The sequence below is a fragment of the Lissotriton vulgaris genome, chromosome 1_1 (assembly GCF_964263255.1).
Source record: "Lissotriton vulgaris chromosome 1_1, aLisVul1.2, whole genome shotgun sequence".
NCBI classification, from domain to species: Eukaryota; Metazoa; Chordata; class Amphibia; order Caudata; family Salamandridae; genus Lissotriton; species Lissotriton vulgaris.
In genome coordinates this window covers 278657396-278676556 of record NC_141685.1, presented here as the reverse complement: position 1 = coordinate 278676556, position 19161 = coordinate 278657396, and the positions used below count along the sequence as shown (strand labels likewise).

Genomic DNA, 19161 nt, shown 5'->3' with positions numbered 1-19161 from the left:
CGTAGCCTGTTAGGCAGGTTGCGACTTGCACAGGCAGCAAGCCCGTCCTGCCGGTGAAGACACTAGGAGACAGACCGCGTCTCCGAGGCACATCGGTCTACACACCAGGGAGGGCGACTGGGAAGTATGGATAAAGGAGTTATAAGTGAAATGGAGGAAGGAAAAGGACAGAATGCAACAAATAAACGGTAGCAAGGAAGGAAGTGAAGCTTGGAGAGGTGTAGTGAAGCAGGAAGAAAAGCAGGACAAGGAAGGTGAAAAGTAGAGTAGGTGGGAATGTAGGTAGGGCAAAGAACGAAAATGAACGAGAAGTAAGCAATATGCAAGAGAAGGTACAAAGGGCAGAGGAAAGAAAAAAAGGGAAGCGAACACAAGGGAAGAAGAAAGAAACAAAGATGAATGAAGGAATGGCGCTTGTAAGAAACATTGAGAAAGAAACAGTTTAAAAGTGTAAATGTAGGAAAAGAGATGAGGATAGTGGAGGAGCGCGAAACGACATAAGAGAAGGAGAAGTATGAACTGCGGCTGCAGTATGAAACAAACACAAAAAGAACAAGTAAAGCATCAGGCACGGGAAACAGATTACTTATGGAGTAGGGGTAAAAACATTGCAGAATAACAAGAGAAGCAAACTGAAACTACGGCCGGCCTGCGGCCGGCCATGAATAATTAGGGGAGGAGAAGCCCTTTGGGAAACTGAAAGTACGGCCGGCCTGTGGCCGGCCATGAGTAATTAGGGGAGGAGAAGCCCTTTGATGTGCTGTGCGGCCGTGAATGCGCGTGCTTGTTTGGTCACGTGATTCATGTGAACTTAAACAAAACCTCACAAACGAAACCCTTGGTTTCACGAGCGTTTTGAGGACATGAATTCTCGCTACGCTCAATGAGCTTGCGCGCATTGATAGGTCGCGAGACCTAAAAATGTAAAAAACAGATGAGCTGGCAGGAGGGGAGTTAAAAACACCAATGCGGCATGTAAATACAAACAAGAGACTGCAGCACAGGCACTCTTTAAAAATGCAGGTCTAAACTTTCCACAACAAATCAACCAAACTGGATTACACCTGACTGGCTAAACAAAAGTGTTAATCATGAGTCATCTGTGTGATCAGCAGAGAGGAGATGCCAAGTGCTGATGAGCTGTTGAGCTTCAGTATGGGCCTGGAACAAACTGGCATCAGACAGCTGAATGTTAGCAGCCCTACATGCCAAGAACAGATGCATACTGGTAAGTAGCATATTCAGTTCGAGGCATGTGGGCTGCTAAATTCATATCTGTGCATAGAATACATAGCAGTCCCTCCATTAACGGCTGCCGCCCGTGCCAGCTGCAGAAGTTTGAAAAAGAGTTTTAAGAACAGCCTGACCTACAGCTGCCTGCTGTTTGGAATGCACATCTACACAGTAGTGTTTAGTAAAGGTGTGTGGAGTAATCCACGTGGCTGCTCTACAAATGTCGTCCAAGCATTCCGGGGGCAAATTAAGGTAGCCAAACTCTAAGACCTCAGGAGCCAGATCGCTAGGTTCAGCTGTTGCGGATCTGGGTGCTGAATGTCACCATGGTTCTGCATCAAGAGCTTGTAGTGAGGCGCAGCCTTTGATGCGGTACCACGGAGAGTTCCAGAAACGTGGTGTACCATGGCTGGCGTGCCCACGTTGGAGCAACCAGGATGAGTGTCATTGAGTGTTGCAGCAGCTTCCGTGCCACCAGCGGTATGAGAGGTGCTGGGGGAAAAGCGTACGCTAATTTGCCTGACCAGTTCATCCATATCGCATTGCCCTGCGACTGTCGGTGTGGGAACCTGGCGGCGAAGCTTGGGCATTTTGCGTTCTCCCTTGTGGCAAACAGGTCTATCTCTGGATGACCCCACTGCTGGAAGTACGGGCGGAGTACTGATGGATGCAGATCCCACTCGTGCATTTGGTGGCTGTACCTGCTGAGCAGATCCGCCATCTGATTGTCCACGCCCGGGAGGTGTTCTGCCATGAGGAAGATGTTCCTCTGAATGGCCCACTTCCACATGCTCTGAGCCAGATGAGACAACTGTGGAGAGTGTGTGCCTCCCTGCTTTTGGATATAGTGCATTGCTGTCATGTTGTCCGTCCGGATCAACACGACCTTGTTGCACAGATGTACTTTGAAGGACTTCAGTGCCATGAAGATTGCCATCAGTTCCAAGTAGTTGATGTGCATCTTCTTCTGCTGTGTCTACCATAGCCCCTGCACTGTGTAGTGGAGTACATGCGCTCCCCAACCCTGGAGGGATGCGTCCGTTGTCAGGATAATTGGTATCACAGGCTCCTGGAACTGTCGGCCCTTGCAAAGGTTGTGTGGAGTCCACCAATGCAGAGAGTTGTATGCCCGACCAGTCACCAACACTAGGTCTTTCAACTGCCCTTGAGCCTGAGTCCACTGGCGTGCCAAGCATTCCTGAAGCGGACGCATATGCAACCTCGCGTGCGGGACTATGAAGATGCAGGAGGCCATCATGCCTATCAACTGCATAAACACTCTCGCAGGGAGTGAGTGCTGCGGTCTGAATCTCTGAATCAGTGACAGGATGCTGTTGATCCTCGCTGTGTTCGGCTGAGCTGTAGCAGCCAGAGTATTTATAGTCGCGCCCAAATACTGCCGCACATGTGCTGACTTAAGGTGCGACTTTGGATAGTTGAGCGAAAACCCCAGACTGTGAAGAAGGTGAATAGTGCGGGACATGTCGCGGTGCACTGCTGTGCCGATTTGGCTTGAATGAACCAGTCGTCCAGGTAAGGGTAGACATGTATGTTCTGTCTCCTGAGGTGCGCCGCCACCGTTGCCAGACACTTTGTGAACACTCTGGGAGCAGTGGTCACACCGAAGGGTAGGACCCTGAACTGGTAATGCCTGTTTAGAATGGTGAACCGGAGGTATTTTTTGTGGGATGGATGGAGTGGTACGTGAAAGTAAGCATCCTTGAGGACCAAGGTTGCGAGAAAGTCTCCCTGGTTTAACAGTGGAAGAACTTGCTGCAAAGTTAACATGTGGAAGTGTTCTGAAAGAATATACATGTTGAGGGGGCGTAGGTCCAGAATTGGTCTGAGTGAGCCGTCCTTCTTTGGGATTAAGAAGTACAGGGAGTAAACCCCTGTGCCTTGTTCCTCCAGTGGCACGAGCTCTATTGCGCCTTTTTGCAGCATCACCAGAACCTCTTGCTGCAATAAGTGCAAGTGCTCTGCCGACATAAAACGTTGTCTTGGGGGTATGTTGGGTGGAGTGGACGTTAACTCCAGACAATAGCCGAACTGGATAAGTTTCCTTACCCACCTGTCTGTGGTGATGGACTTCCAGACTGGCAGGAACTGCTGGAGTCTCCCCCCGACAGGTGTTGGATGGTCGGGGGGCAGTGACAGGAAGTCACTGTTTGTTGGCGGTAGAGGAACGGGAACTGTTGTTGCCTCTGCCACTGCGCTTGGCGTTGTTTCCTCTGTAACCTCCTCTAACCTGTTTGGTGTAAGAAGACTGTGCCGCACTTTTACTGAATTGCGCATGTTGTGCCAAGTGTCCTCTGGTAACACCCCGAGTGCCTGAGCGGCGAAAAGTGCTCCCTCTGTATTGCTGAGACTGAAGTGCACCCATGGATTTAGCCGTCTCAGTATCTTTTTTAATTTATTCGAGGATGGAGTCCTCCTCAGGGCCAAACAGTCTGTCTGGATTAACGGGCTGGTTGAGGATAACAGTCTGTATCTCTGGCTTGAACCCTGAGATGCGGAGCCATGCTTGACGCCGTAACATCACACTAGTATTTATCGCTCTGGCTGCCGTATCCGCAACGTCGAGCGCACATCTAATTGCAGCGTTGGAGATGAGCTTGCCTTCTTGGATAAGCATCTCAGCTCCTTCTTAAAACTCGTCTGGAAGGTGTTGTAAAAGCTGCTCTAAGGTGTCATAGTGTGCGCTGTCGTATCTGGCTAGCAGAGCTTGTGTGTTGGATATGCGCCAGATGTTTGCTGCCTGAGCTGCCACCCTTTTCCCCGATGCCTCCAACACTTTAGACTCTTTGTCCGGGGGAGGAGCTTCACCTGTTTGTGAGTTCGCCCTTTTGCGAGCATTAGAGACTACCAAAGAGTCCAGAGGCAACTGGCCCCGTATGTAAGTTGGGTCCCCAGGTGCCGGTCTGTATTTTTTTCCTATTCTAGGGTTTACAACCCGAGCCCTTGTTGTTTCCTTGAAAATGTCTGTGGCATGCTTAAGAACACCCTTAAGCATTGGAAGTGTTTTTACGGTTTTCTCAGCAGCAGAGAAAGTGTCAAATAGAAAGTCAACGTCCACAGGGTCAGCATGCATTTCCACCTTATGGTTTGCAGCTGCTCTCTCAAGTAAGGCATTAAACGACGCAGAATATTCTGTAGGAGAAGGCTTTGCGCCAAAAGGTTGTGGGTCATGGACAGCTTGTTGGTCCCCTTGATCACCTGAGGCTAACCACGAGTCCTGTTGCTCATCAGGGTCTGTGTTTTCGGGAAAAGTATACTCCTCGTCCTGATCACCTAGATCTCCATCTGAGCAAGTGGGTGAAGGCGATGGGCTCCTAGCTGGATGCAGAGGAATGCGCTCAACCAGTTCCGGCGTTTCTGGCGCAGGCCTTTTCTTTTTCAGAGGGATTACAAACGACTCCAAAGGCTGTGAAGTAATCTTCCTCTTAAATAGCGTCAATTTTCCCGTGTCGGCGTCGATATACTGTTCCGACTGCTCGTCCAATAAGGGTTGTCGACCCAAACTGCCACTCAGCTGAGTATGCCCTACCCCTTCTGAGTCCTTAGGCACCGACCGTGGTGCAAAGGCCTTAAGCACCACTTTGGGTGGTAGAGTAAAGAGGAGCGGCTTGGAGGTTTTCTTAGGTTCCGCTACTGGAGTAGGTACCGAGGGCGTCTTCGGCACCGACGTCGGCTCTTTCTCCCGAATCCGTTTGAGGGAGTCTGCCACTTGCTTTGTAAAAGAAGCGGACGGTCTCGTCGACCCGACTGAGGACCACGATCCACCCCAGGGGAAGATTGGAGCGTCAATGAATCCCTGTTCTTTGCTGGAGGCGCAGACGTACTCTCGACAACTGCGCATCCGCCACCATCCACGGCCCCATGCGTCGACGTCTATTGCTTCGGATCGGCGGACTTTCCCTTCGGCGTTGTGGCTCCAGACTTTGGCTCGGTGCCCCTTGCCGATTTGGCCTCGACGGCTGGTTTGCCTGTCGATGCGGTAGGCTTGACCGCTGACGGCTCGACGGTCGACTTAGACTTGGACTCGACCACCTTAGTGGAGTGCTGGGCGACTGCTTCCGAGCTTGGCTCTTTGACCACTTTAGGCGCTTTAGCCTGTTCGACAGCCTTCTTCGGCTTCGAGGGCTCCGACGACGACGCCGTCAATGGCGTCTTCGGTTTCGGTGCTGCGTCGGCCATCTTAGATTTGGTCGATCCCGCAGGTTTCACTTTTGGTTTCGATTTAGGCAATGGTGGCTCCGTAGAGGTGTCCGTAGCCGGGCCAGGAGGCGGGAGCGAGGTGTAGGGTCGTGGGTAAGGCCTTGTGGCGATCCCGTGACCTGAGCCTTTGTATGTTCGGGGCATAGCTCATCCTCCGAGCTATCTTCCACGGCCCCAAAAGGTTGTTCGTCGTCCCCTACCTCCTCGACGTCTTCCTCAAGGTCTTGGTCTTCTTCGTAGTCGGCCTCGACATCCGCCGATGGAGGTGAAATCTGCAGGTGAAGTTATTGTTCGCCTGCGTCGGGGCTGTCGAAGATGTCCACCGGTGCAGATCGCTGGGCCTGGAGGCGCGCCACACGCCGAAGCTTGATCGTCTTTTACGATCGAAACCTGGAACAGGCCATACAGCTGACCTCGTCGTGGTCCGGCGATAAGCACTTGTTGCACACAGGGTGCACGTCGATGTGTGGGTACTTAGAACCACACACGGGGCAGTACTTGAACGGACTCCGTTCCATTGTAGAATCGTCAGGGTCTTGCTGCGTCGACAGGGCCTCGATGACCGTAGAGTCACCAGACTCCTCCGATATCTGACTCGACGAGCCGGAGTATACACGAGACCGAACAATACCGACGAAGTAAGGAAAGCCTTTTGGCCTTCAAGAAGTTGTTTTATCGATTCCGAACAGGAGACGTCGAAATCACATCCGAACCCAATGGCGGAAAAAAACATTCTGGGGATGGAGTCGATGCCCATGCGCACTGTAGTCCAGGGGAGGAGCCACCTATCTCGTGATATTTCGAAGACTCTTCCAGGAAAACAATGTGCAATCATCCGGACCCAACACTAGGCGGCGATCTATGCACAGATATGAATTTAGCAGCCCACGTGCCTCGAACTTTAAACGCCCGTAATCTTAACTGAAGGTAATGGCATCCGCGGCTTTGCTTTCAGTTCCAGTACTAATTGCTATGTTGATGCAGCTACTCCCTTTAGGGGAGTTATGAATTACAAATTCCTATCAGTCTTCGCTTTGGGGAAAGGAGGGGACCTGAATTCAAAAGAAATAGGGCTCAAGAAAAAAATTCCAGGAGTGTTCATGATCATTCCCATCTGTGTTGAGAAATATTCAAGTGATGCAGAGCTGGTAATACTAGCGCCGGCTACGAAGAATACCCTGCCCCGAGTGGGAGTGAGGTGCACACTGGACGAATTTTCCGAACAATGTGGGCCCCCGTTGCCCCTTGTCCCGGATGCGGAGCATTTGTGGGGCTCGGGCACCGCCTTTGTCGCACAGAAGCCCGCCGAGTGGAAAAACAGAACACAAGCACTCAAATGGAGTGCGAACATGAAATGAAAACAAGCACACTTGAAATGCGTGAAATGTAAACAAGCACACAGCAGGTAAAACAAAAAAGTAACTGATAAGAAAGTCAAGGAACAGGAAATGGTATGATACGGCACAGAGAAACTGAGGAAAAGTGGCAAGCCCACAAACCAATGAAAAGTAAGGGCGGTATCTAAGCTCCTTTTAAGATTTATATGAAATACAATAGCTGTCAAAAGCACAGTGCAAGTGCTGTGCAGACTTTACCAAATGACTTCTTGCCGTGGTGTGGTTTCTTTGAAGTGCTTAATGGTATATTTACAATAAGGCCACATTTACATAAATGTTGTAGTGACATTTTTAGCAGAGGCAAAACTAACTAAACTAGGATGGCATATCAGTTTAAACATTAATACCAATTATTTACATTCTTATATTCAACATACCAACACTTACCTTGTTTATTTAGAGGACGCTTTCTTACACACACGCATATTCTGTGCTCTTCAGCCTAGATCGCAAAATAAAGACTTCTGAAATTAGATCGCAAACGTAAGCAACAAGACATTTACATTTTTTGCCAAAATACTTTCAGACCATTATATTAATTTAGAGTGATGTAATAAGAACATGGAGTTCACAGCAAATCTTTGATTACAAGTCTTCAAAATTTGGGATCCTTTGTGGTGTTCTGTAATAAATTAAGATCCACCTTAATGCTTATTAACGGAGGTGTGTTGGTCTTTGTGTGCATGAGATTTTCTCCATAAGATGGGCATTGGATAGCATTAGATTTGGTTCTGTAGGACGTTGAATCAGTTGGACACTTGCTTCTTTAGGCTTTACATTTGTTTAGCACAATGTGTGCGGTCATCAAAAACAAATGGTCAAAGTATTAGGGTCAGCTGTAAAGCATTAACCATAACAGATTTGGTCTTTTCATTATGTGGAAGGTTTTGTTGCACAGGATAGGCTTTCAAGGAACTGTTGAATTGATGTTTTGATAAAAAAGAGAAAAGAGACTACTACCATGCAAGAAATGGATCTCAGTAACTGGATGGTAAACTGGGCCTCAAACTGTTTCCCAGAATATTCGCCTGGTGTTATTGTCAAGCATACCTATTTATCACCAAGGGGCTATCCCAAGGAAGCTAATGGCACATATACTTGTGAAATAAAGTTGCCTGTTGGAAAGGTGCAACTGTACATGGCCCCAGTGTAGAACTACGACCAAAACAGTCCAGAGAACAGCTTAAACTCAAGTGATTCAGGAAAAAGGGACAAGATCTGATACGGATCTTCCCGGGTCAACTAGTGCTGCAAAAAGACAGGGAAACAAGGTGGAAAATATGTGCTAGAAGAAAATTAAAACTTTAGAAATGGAGTGGTTAAAGGTCTAACCGCATGACTTTAAAATGAGTGATCTTTGGAATGTGCTAATGTTTACTACTTTAGTTAAAGAAAAGCTTTGTGGCGCGATTATCTATATTAATCCCTTCAACATTTTCGAATGAAATTAGTTTGTAGAGGCAAAACTCATGGAATGCACAATACACATCAGCACAGACATGGTTCTGCAAGATAAAGAATGCACTTTAAAGTTTTGCTATTAGCAGCCCTATTTTGGCTTTCCCATTAATTATTAATAGAGACAAGAAACATTTGTGGATATACTTACTGGATCCGAGATGCTTATGCGCTGGCAATCCAAAGTGCCACGGAACTCTTTAATCATCTTGCCAAACTCCCAGTTTGGAGCACTGGTGTCATATTCCTGCAGAGAAAAACTTCTATTAGAAATTGATTCACGGCCATTGGGAAAGTACAGAAAGGGTTGCCACAAATCAAACAATGGTACCATTAACGAAAACAAAGTGACTGCCACCATATTTCACTCTGTAATCTTCACTCCAATTAGAAGTAGTCTACTGATTTAGACTAAACCAATAAAAACCTTTGTGAAAACGTGAGGAATTCAGCCACTACAAGCTTTGTGGGAGACTGAGCAAAATGTAATGTGTCCAAGCTAGACGCAAGTCTCCTATCACCCCAATCGAATACTTTTTAACTGAACAATTTCCTAATGGGAATTAGGAAGACTCCAAGCAAAGAAAGATCCATATCTTGTGATAAGATGCATAGTTTGGCAGCAACGAGCACGGGTGAATGACAGGTCTCTGGCCTGTTCAAGTCTGCAATAGGGCTTGAAAAAACCCCATGCATCTGTTCTTAGGGGAAATCCTAAAATAGTCATCAAATTATAGTACTTCATGGTCCTTGCTAAGATTTCAAAAGATATCAGACTGTTGGGAACAGAGAAGTACTCTAACAGGCACAGACATATATAACCGTATTCCATCAAGTTATAGTAGTCTCCATTACAGTAATCAAGATTTACTGCAGAAAACGAACTTTAATAAAAGATTTTAGGGAAGTAAAACTCAGTTTCGGCAAACCAGAAGGCGACGCCATCTATTTCAATCAAAACTCCCTACGGCCTCCAGACACGACTCCTACAACCACCATCCACACAAGCTACAATTTGCAATCTTACTTTCTTCAACATCCTCAGGCACGAAGCGTGACTACCACGCTCAAATGTGAACTGTCAGAGTGCAAATCAACTTGGGACTTTAATTGCTGAAGGTCCACCTCATAGTGGAGCTGGGTATTTGGCGAGTAATCTGTAAGTAGATAAGAATGTTAGTGTTCAATAAACTGTTAATGAAAGAAAAATATTCTTTTGATGGATTTTTTTACTCACAAAATCCTTGCCTTTTGAATCATCAGTGCAACAGTTGATCCCTAAGGAACTGTGACAGATTGTCATCCCTTTTTCTGGAAATGTCACCCGAGTGGTAGCTTGCTGAGCAAAAAGGCAGTAAACAGAATAGACTGACTAGCCATGAAGCTAGTCTGGCACGGACTAAGTCCAGCAGAGACCATAATGAGAAAGTTTATCAAAAATGGCAGCGTACTAAAGAGAAATGGCCCAAAGTGCATAAATCAGGAATGTTAAAGCCAGATTCAGGTCCTGCTTTGGCATACCGAAGGGAAAACAAATTAGACCTTTTAATTTCACACCAAACAACTTAAATGAGTGTTTATCTGGCAAATAATGAAAGGTCAAAAAAGAGAGAAGGCATGTGAACAGAGCAAAGCAATGCCGGGCCAAATACATAAAGAAGAAATGTGTTTCTTACCTGTAATTGCAGTTATCCAGTATTGGTATCTTTCATAGATTCACATGCATGAATCATTCACCGTTGTCTGGATGGGAGTCCCCGGTACATAAATAAAGTAATGTCCCATTAGACATGTAGAGTAATAGGCCCAAAGGCCTTACATTTGTAACATATCCATGTCCTTTTGTAGAAAGGACCAAACTCTAGAGAAGAGCCAAACACTCCTGGAAGGAGCCTCTGTAGTGTAGTTCCTAGTTTCCCACTAGGCCCTGCGCATTGGAATAACATAAACAGTAGTATCGACGTGGAACTGCGGATATTCCAGGCCTCCACTGACTATGCTAAACTTAATTGGGTTGTGTTACCAACTAGCTCAGAGGTCACTGGAAACTTTCTTCTCTGCATAGGAAGTGATCAGCTTCCTTGGCACAGACAAGAAGGGATTCAGCTTTCCAACAACCGTGCAACATGACAACTTTGCTCCTCAGATCAAGAGTCAATCTCTAGGGTCGTGTGAAACAATAGACATGTATTTCACTCAGTCAGTCTAGTGCAGTTTACTTTCACGAGATGTAGAGAATAGAGAGACGGGCGTTTGTCAATAAAGGGTTAACATTTATTGAACAGTCTTTCTTCTCGTACAAGAGAAATGTATTGCCACAATTGCAATAATTGTTATTATAAAAAGTACGTACAGTAAGATAAGTATTGCGAAATAGAACTGTAAAAGCATTGATATGGTTTCTTAGCCATACAATGGTTTAAAAGTAATAAAACATATATACAGTCATATATACATTAGGCTAACATACTCAACTGGTGCTTCTAACTAAGCCTACCCCAGTGTGCCTGACCTAAGCCTAACACGTGAAAGGGGAGTAAGTAAGTAGCTTTAAGTTAAGTTGGTTTTGCCAAGGTTTGCTTCAAGAATTCTCGTCTAAGGGTTTAGTCAACACCATACCTCTGAATTGAATGATGGAGGATTGGTATCTCCTTCAGGGGTCTCTCTCGATATCCCAGTCACCCGCGAGGGTAAACCGGAAGCGCCGGGACTGGATTTCTCTGCACGAGAAAGGCAGCGGCTGCTCTTCAGCGCGTCGAGGAAGGAGGGGGGACAGCGTCCGCGGGCAGCTGGAATCTGCTGGATGTCTTCGCAGAGGGACGGCTGTTCAGCTCCTTAAGCGTACTGCACCATAGGTCGCGCTTTAGCGGCGATAATGGTATCAGCAGCTTCACCACCACAGGATAGCAGGCTGCAGCGACAGAGTGCTAGATTTACCAACACGGGGTCGTGCAGGCAGCTGGCTTCAGTAGCTCGTACAACAGGCATTGCTTAAGGCAACGTTGGTAATATTTATACCTGACAGGTGCCGGGTTTGACGCAAGTTTGCTGGACATAAGACGTCAATTAAAGATGTCACTAGGAAGTGATAGTTATCAGTTGCTCATTAGAGTTCCATTACTAATCAAAACATAGCAAGCGGGGATTTCCAGGTTTGCTAAGTTTTTATCTTGTTGAAGAACTCGGAGTGTTATCTAGGAATATCAGATAGTGACTACTGCTCTGTCATTGCACTAATTGGTCGCAAAGGAAGTGGCAGAGGGAACTATGCTGGAATGTGGCTCTGTTCGTGTGAGGCCAGAGATGACTTTTCAGAAAATCGCACTTGAACGGTTATGCCAAAAAAGGGAATAAATGGATTTATAGCCGAATAGGGGCATAAGGTCACAGTATCGATCAGGAACCTAGATAAACACGCAACACCCACTCCACGGGTTAATGTCCATCAAAATTACTAAAACTAAGCAATTAGATGCATGTGTAACATTGCCCACCCCAAAATACATAAATGCATTCGAAATAGGCGTACTTGTAATACATGGAATTTAGGTACTGTACGTTTTTTAAAGCATAGTAATCATTCAAAAAATTATTGCATATGAAATCAATGAACGATTATGCAAAAGGAATTACACATGAAGTATCTCTGACAGAAGAAAAGCGAGATAAATCATCACATAAAAATGCATTTGTAATAACATGTGCTAGAGGCTGGTGTAATGTTGTTATGTCTCTAGATGCGTTTAGAAATAGAAGTGTGAAGCTTCTGTTCTCGAAGAATAGTTTTTACGTTAAGCAAAGAATTGTTCGTGCCAAAAAAGGTCAATATTAGAAAAATTGTCCAATTCAAAGAAAATATATTTCCAAAGCTCTTGGCAGTTTTTGTTGATCAAAACTGAAGGCCGAATTCAGAGTTCATGGGAACGCTGTGCGTCGGAAAGCTTCTAAAAATGTTATTGTTTCTCTATGGGTGAGAACATCGTATCAGACAGGCTCTCAAAGAATTGGTCTACAAATTCAGGTGATAGTTCAACCAAATTAGATAGCGCTGTAACTTGGCAGGTGTGAGAATGATTGCTGTCATTGAAGGCAGGACCAGCAATGCTCACAGAACGTTGTACCTGGATGATGTTGCTTTTGTCACTCGCTCCACTGTTACCACTTGGTTGTAGTACAGGAGTCTCCACGAATGCCGTCATCAGGATCGGTAGCCGCTGGGGACAACACAATGCGTGAGCCAGTATTGGACTGAGCAAAGTATCGACGTCCATTGGTACTGCTGATGGAAGTGAAAGACAGATGTCCAACACGCATTCATCGCCGCAAAGCATACACCGTAGCACAGGTAAAATGCAATTTTGCCATATCGGTCTGAATGAAAGGAACCAGGTCATGTTTAGATCTCTCAGCCTGGCCAATCCAAGGACGTTAGTTATCCTGTCCCGGTAGCGCATTGCTAGGATTGTCTCTTCCATTCCCATGGGAGCTATGTCTGAGCCGAGGCTTGCCATAACGTAGCAGGAGGGTCAAAAATAGAATCCCTGCGACGAGTCCCAAAAATAATGGTATGCCGCCAAAAATGGAGTGCACAAAATTAGGAAAGATTCCCAAAATTGCCCGGAAGGGTGTTAGCAGTCCCGTAAAGACTGTCTTAAATATGCCTGGGATGCTTGTTGCACTAGACATGTTAAGGAGTTGGCTGAACATTTCTACGAAATGCACGGGGCAATTTGTTGATAAAAGGTCATGAACCTCAGTAGCCGTCCTTGCGACTAGAAGATCATACGTCTCTTTAGATGACGTTATAGGCACTGTTGTCTGTAAAAGTACAGATTTCATTTTGCTTAATGTATCAATTCGTATAGAATAGAGATTCAGACGAGGCCAGAGGGGAGTCACTATGTCTGGAGGCCCGCTCGGGAACAATGCTTGCATACAACATTTGACCATGGACGTAACTTGTACTAGATAACTTTTCCCTGGCGTCAGGCCACAACATCTGTGATCCGTTCTAAGAATGTAACTCCTGTTTGCGAGTTGCATAAAGAAGGGCTCTATCTGAGTTGCAGGTGTGACTAGCTGGTGGCATGAAAGGTTGTTTGAGTTTCCATCACATGCTCCGTGTAAATTAATACCCTGACACAAAAGTATACCGCTTAGTGAGTGTTTACAGTTGTCACCACTAAGAAATACATTTTTGTCGCTGTCACTATAGCAAGAATGAGTGTATGGTAATTTCCATTCGGATTTTACATATCCTTTACCCAATTGTTCATACTGGCCAGCAGGTATGTATTCAAGGCACTTTTTAAATCGGAAAGTTGTTATCGGAATTGTGATAATTCCGTGTATTATCCATTCAATGATAGGACTCTCTGACATTGTCAATGGTAATCTGTCGAGTTTTTCGATGCTCAGGATTGTATAGTCTGCTCCTTTCTGTGCCAAACTGATCTGTTTATCAGTAAGGTTAAAACTGGGAAATAATGACGTCGTGTTGATTAAACGCCAAGGCACATAGCCTGAACGAAGATTTTGCAGCGTCCAGCCTAGTTCTATAATAGAGCGTAATTGAGATTGGCCATGTTGTAACATTAGCAAATCTCTGTCTATCACATCAAAGGCAGAGGATACAATATTGTCCAAAGAATATATTCTGGAAGACAGAGTCGTTAACCCATTGTCTACCACAGAAAGTGATTTCTCCAAATTAATACGATCAATTTCTCGTATTTTTTCAGCAGTTTCAATTTGCTTTACTTTCCAAGCCTCGTTGTAAGCAGCATAGATACTGGTCGCTATGAAACGCTTTTGACGCTGTTTGCGTGGTCCAAGAATGAAGTCGCGCAAATCAGCACCATCTTTTAATAAAGACAAGTGTTGCTTAATTTCAGCCAGTGTGGATGTAGTTAGCCATTCTAGGCAGAGTTTCCCTACACTGTATGTTGTTATAATCCCTGGATGTTGTCTCTGGGAGTATCTAGGGTCTAATCTGGTCATTTTTAACCCCTGTGTTTTATTCAGGAATCTATCTTGACAGCTATTTGTGTCTGTAGGCCAGATTAACCACTTTTTCCAATCAGGATGTGTTCTGTTGAAATTTAAAATTTGTGACACGTCTAACTCAATATCTGTAGTTGCATTTTCAGGTATTGGCTTTGGAATAGACGGTGTTTTAAGGTCTTTGATCTTAGCTAGGCCAAGACAAGATGTTTGGTGTATTGTGTCATTTAAAAACAACATTTGTTCTGGTATCATGCAGGTTCTAAATAGTGCTTCAATGCCTTGCACCTGCCAATCTTTTGTACCCCAAATTGTTTTTGTTTCAATATTATTTTTCCAATAATCAAAACCAAATGTCATCATTTTGTCATAAAATGCTTCTGAATATATCAATTTAGAATTTGTCAGCATTGTTTTCATTCCTGTTTTATCTAACAGTTTGTAATAAAACGTTTCTGCATTACTGGTGTTAAACCATGAGAAGTATTTGAATTTCTCAAAAAATGCTTTAGAACTGCTTTTAGGTGGTGTAGCACAATGTTCCCATTGATTATACATAAAAACATTTCTAGGCTGTGCAGATTTATGCAAGTAATGATCCCCATAGTGGGTGTAACAGAATAACTGCTCATAACTAGATGAACCTTGTAAATAATCATGATCTGTGAATCTAGCTGACATTACTAAATCAGACATCATGTCATTAATACTGTTAAAGTCCCAATCATCAGAGAATGTACTTGGTGTCACAAAGTCACTTAAGGAAACCTTTAGTTGATGAGGATACTTCAGGATTTCGACCGGACCATAGATCTCATAGTCCGTTTTCTCCCATACTACCCCACCAGGTATTGGAATTGCTGTGACATTTACTGTTGACAGTTCTCTTTTCTTCACGTGGGATGATCTGTGTGGTTTCAGGACTAGGTTGATGTTCTGACTTGCTGTGTCCATTGTAATATATTTTCCTTCAATGAATTTTCCCAAACATAGTACCATGATGAGCCAAAGCAGGAGGAAAAATACACCTAGACCGAACCAGAACTCTAGCCAAGGGGAAATTAGGTAGATTTCCTTCAGTTGATGAAAGAGTTCTGTTGCTTTTTCTTTAAAAGTCTTTTTTGTTTCTGGCATCACTTCGGGGTTGTTTAAATCTTCAGAGAAGTTGTCGAAGTTGATGAAATAACCAGAGGCAGTTCTGTCAATGGATGGGATTGTTCTTTCAATCTGTGTTTCAAGAGGCACGAGTTCCATGGCATTATTGCATAGTCCTTCATTGTGCACTGCAGGCTGATCGAATGTGATGAGTCTTTCAGTTTGAACCTCTTGGATTGTTGCAAGTTTAGGTATTCTGTTGTTTCTTGGGAGTCCACTGGGCCTACTGTTGATTATAGGCCACATGCTTGTGGTTTTACCAGATCGATAGACACGACTCTGTTCTCCTTTTTACCAGCAAGGGGCGGTAGCACAACTGATCTTGTTCCGGTGACTGCCAAGACAGGTACTGCTTTTCTGTAAGAAGGCCCAAATTCCTTCTTCACCGCGATCTTTTCTCTGACTAGATCCCCAATCTTTGGAATCCAGACAGGCCTTGCTGGGGCTGTTGCGGGTGGTGCCTCGTCAGTGGTACTTAGCTGTTGCTTTAACTTTATGTTGCTTAATGATTTTCTTGTTTCATTCAGTTCCTGTAAAACAGCCAAACGGTCTTTTACATCAAAGTGCGTTGTTTCTTCTTGTACCACTGACATCTGACTATCGAGGTCCTGAACGCGCATTCTAATTCCGAACAATAGTTCGTATGGGCTGAAACCTTTTAGAGAATTTCTTGGCATGTTGTTAAGACTAGTCTGGACACTTATTAAATGTTTGACCCACCCAGCGCCTGAACTTAATACCTTCGCTGTTATAGATTGCTTTATGTCACGTTTTTTTCTTTCTACCACACTATTCCCTTCGGGGTGCGACGGACAAGAATACCGCAACCCAATTCCCATGCTGGCCATGGCCTCCTTATAGGCTCGAGAGCTGAAAGCAGGACCCTGGTCAGAATGGAACGTGGTAATTGCGTATGTACCGATAAAGACTCGCAAATCTTTTATAACCGTTCTAGCGTCAGCCGAGCGCTGGGGCCACATCCATATGAACCTCGTACAGGAATCCACTGCTACCATGATATATCTATAGTTGCCGTCCCTTTGTAGGGGACCACAGTGGTCCAGGTAAACGCATGCAAATGGTTTATCCGAGATGAGAAGGGGTGTCTGCGCTGGTCGTTTCACTGTTGATACTTTTATCCTTTGGCATATGTCGCATTCCAATACATACTTTTTAGTTTGTATTCTCAAGCGAGGCCACCAATATCCTTGTTTTAATAGTGATATTGTTGCGGAAACGCCAGCGTGTGCAGAAGCACGCCCTTCGTGTGCCGCTTTGATTAATCCTAGTCTGTGTTCCCTGTTTGGAATTACTCTATCCCCCACTCCAGGGATTCGAGCAAAAGGAACATTATTTGTATCCGTTAAGTACAAGTACTTTTCAGGAAAGCCTTTTGGGAGTGTTTTATCATTTTTTACTGACGTACTGACAGCCTGTAGAATATCGCGGTCTATTTTTGTTTGTGACCGAGTTATCGCAGCTACGGAAGCGTTTGCATAGCTGCCTTCGCGGCTTCATCAGCCAATGAATTCCCTGCAACGTGAACGCCATCACGTTGATGACTCAGTGCATGTATCACATGAGTCTTTTGTAGTTCTTTCTGTAAAAGAACTACCTGTTCCCAAAGCATTTTATGCTTTATTGTGCCACCTTTTGCATCTTTGAAACCATTTTCCACCCAATTCTGCAAGTATTCATTATAAGATTGTACGCAATAAAAAGAATCGCACACTATTAGTGTGGGGAATTCGCGATCGCAATTTTCTAGCGCCATCTTAAATGCTACTAATTCAGCTCGTTGAGCCGAGCAATCTCCTAGAGATTGTGTTTTAGTGACCAGTGGTCTGAATTTTCCTTTGTGCCAGCGACCTTTAACAATCGCGCAGGCAGCACTGTAAGCTTGCTTACCCCCAACTGCGGGTTGTGCTGATCCGTCAGTATATATAATACTTCCGTATTCTTCGAGAGGCAGGATTTCAATTGGCAGAGGACATTTATTTATTTATTTATTTATTTAGCATACTTATAGAGCGCAAACCTGTCACCCAGAGGGCATCCTGGCGCTTTGATCAGAGAACCCCCCACACTAGACAAGCACAGACGCACAACCATTACTTGGGAAAGAGATAGGTCTTTAAAGCCTTCCTGAATGGAAGATAGTCCTGGTAGCTCCTAAGAGTGAGTGGGAGAGAATTCCACAATTTGGCTGCCGCCACTCTAAATGAGCGGCCACCCATCCTCACTCTTTGAAACCTAGGCACCACCAGAAGGTGAGCCGATGACGACCGCAAAGGCCGTGGGGCAGAATACCATGCAAACATGTTTTGTAACGGGATAGGGCCTAGGCGGTGTACCGCTTTGAACACCAAACAGGCCGCTTTAAATTGGACCCGTAGATCTACCGGGAGCCAATGCAGATCGCGAAGCGCAAGAGTAGAAGAGCTAGATCTGGGTCGTGAGAGGGCCAGTTTGGCAGCCATATTCTGCACCCTCTGCAGCTTCCTTATCAGGTTTTTTGGGGCCCCCAGGAGAAGACCATTACAATAATCGAGCCGGCTTAAAATAGTCCCACGGACTATTTCTGGCCTGGACTGGGCGGGGAGCAGAGGCAGAACTCTGCGTAGCATACGGAGCAGCATCATACATGTTCCCGTGGTTTTGTTGACATGTAGGTCTAGTTGTAAGTTAGGGCCAAACATGACCCCTAAATTACGAGCTGACTCCGATGCCAACACTGGTTCGGGAAAAGTGCTAGGCCAAAAATCGGTGGGTAGAGCCCGCGGGATCCGATCAGTGGAACAGTGGAGCACCTCCGTCTTCGAGCTATTGAATTGCAAAGAATTTGCTCGAAGCCAATCCGCTGTAGCTGCCATACAGCGATGGAAGGTGCTCAATGAAATCGCATTGTTCCCTTCCAAGGAAAACACCAGCTGAGTGTCATCGGCATAATTAAATGCCGAGACCCCAAAAGATTTTATTAGCTGGACAAGTGGACGAAGGTACAGGTTGAACAATATCGGGCTGATGGCCGAGCCCTGTGGCACCCCCTGCCCGATTTTCCTTGGCTCCGAGCTGAAAGGTGGAAGTGACACCAGCTGTTGCCTGCCCTCAAGATATGAGATCAGCCAGTCTCTGGCCCCCTCGCAAATCCCGCACTCTTCCAGCCTCCTAGCCAGGGTCTGATGGCAGACCGTGTCGAACGCGGCCGACATGTCGAGCAGCACTAAAAAGGCTGCCCGACCACTGTCGACACGCGAACGCAGATTGTCCAGCACGGTCACAAGTGCGGTCTCCATCCCATGACCAGGTCGGAAGCCAAACTGGTCCTCATCGAACCACCCAATGTGTTCCAGGTAGCCGGAAAGAGAGCGAGTTACCCACTTCTCTAAGATCTTAATAGGAAAGGGAAGTAAGGAGATCGGCCTATAGTTGGAAAGGCCGGCTGGATCCAAGGTTGGCTTTTTTAGCAGAGGCGACACCACTGCTAGCTTCCAGCAATCTGGGACAGACGCCGATTTCAGAGATTGCAGACAGATTGAAAACAAAGGCGGGAACAATTCTTCATGAAAAGTTTTCCAAAATTTGGGGGGCAGTGGGTCAAGCGGGGAACCAGATGACACCATGAAAGCCGTTTTGCAAAATTCTTCAAAGGACGGGAGGGGGAAAGAGTTCAACCGTGGTGGACTGGGTGAGGTTC

General features: G+C 45.5%; 1 protein-coding gene across 2 annotated transcripts in view; it reads right to left on the bottom strand.

Annotated features, from left to right (window-relative positions):
* Nucleotides 1–19161, bottom strand: part of KIF2C (kinesin family member 2C) — a 1247488-nt gene that overhangs the window by 744729 nt on the left and 483598 nt on the right. For both annotated transcript variants that reach the window (XM_086952306.1, XM_086952307.1), the window contains 2 exons: nucleotides 8458–8553; nucleotides 7236–7290 (listed from right to left, as the gene is read on the bottom strand). In XM_086952306.1, the coding sequence (XP_086808432.1) occupies nucleotides 7236–7290; nucleotides 8458–8553 (151 nt within the window). The remainder of the gene's footprint in view (nucleotides 1–7235; nucleotides 7291–8457; nucleotides 8554–19161) is intronic.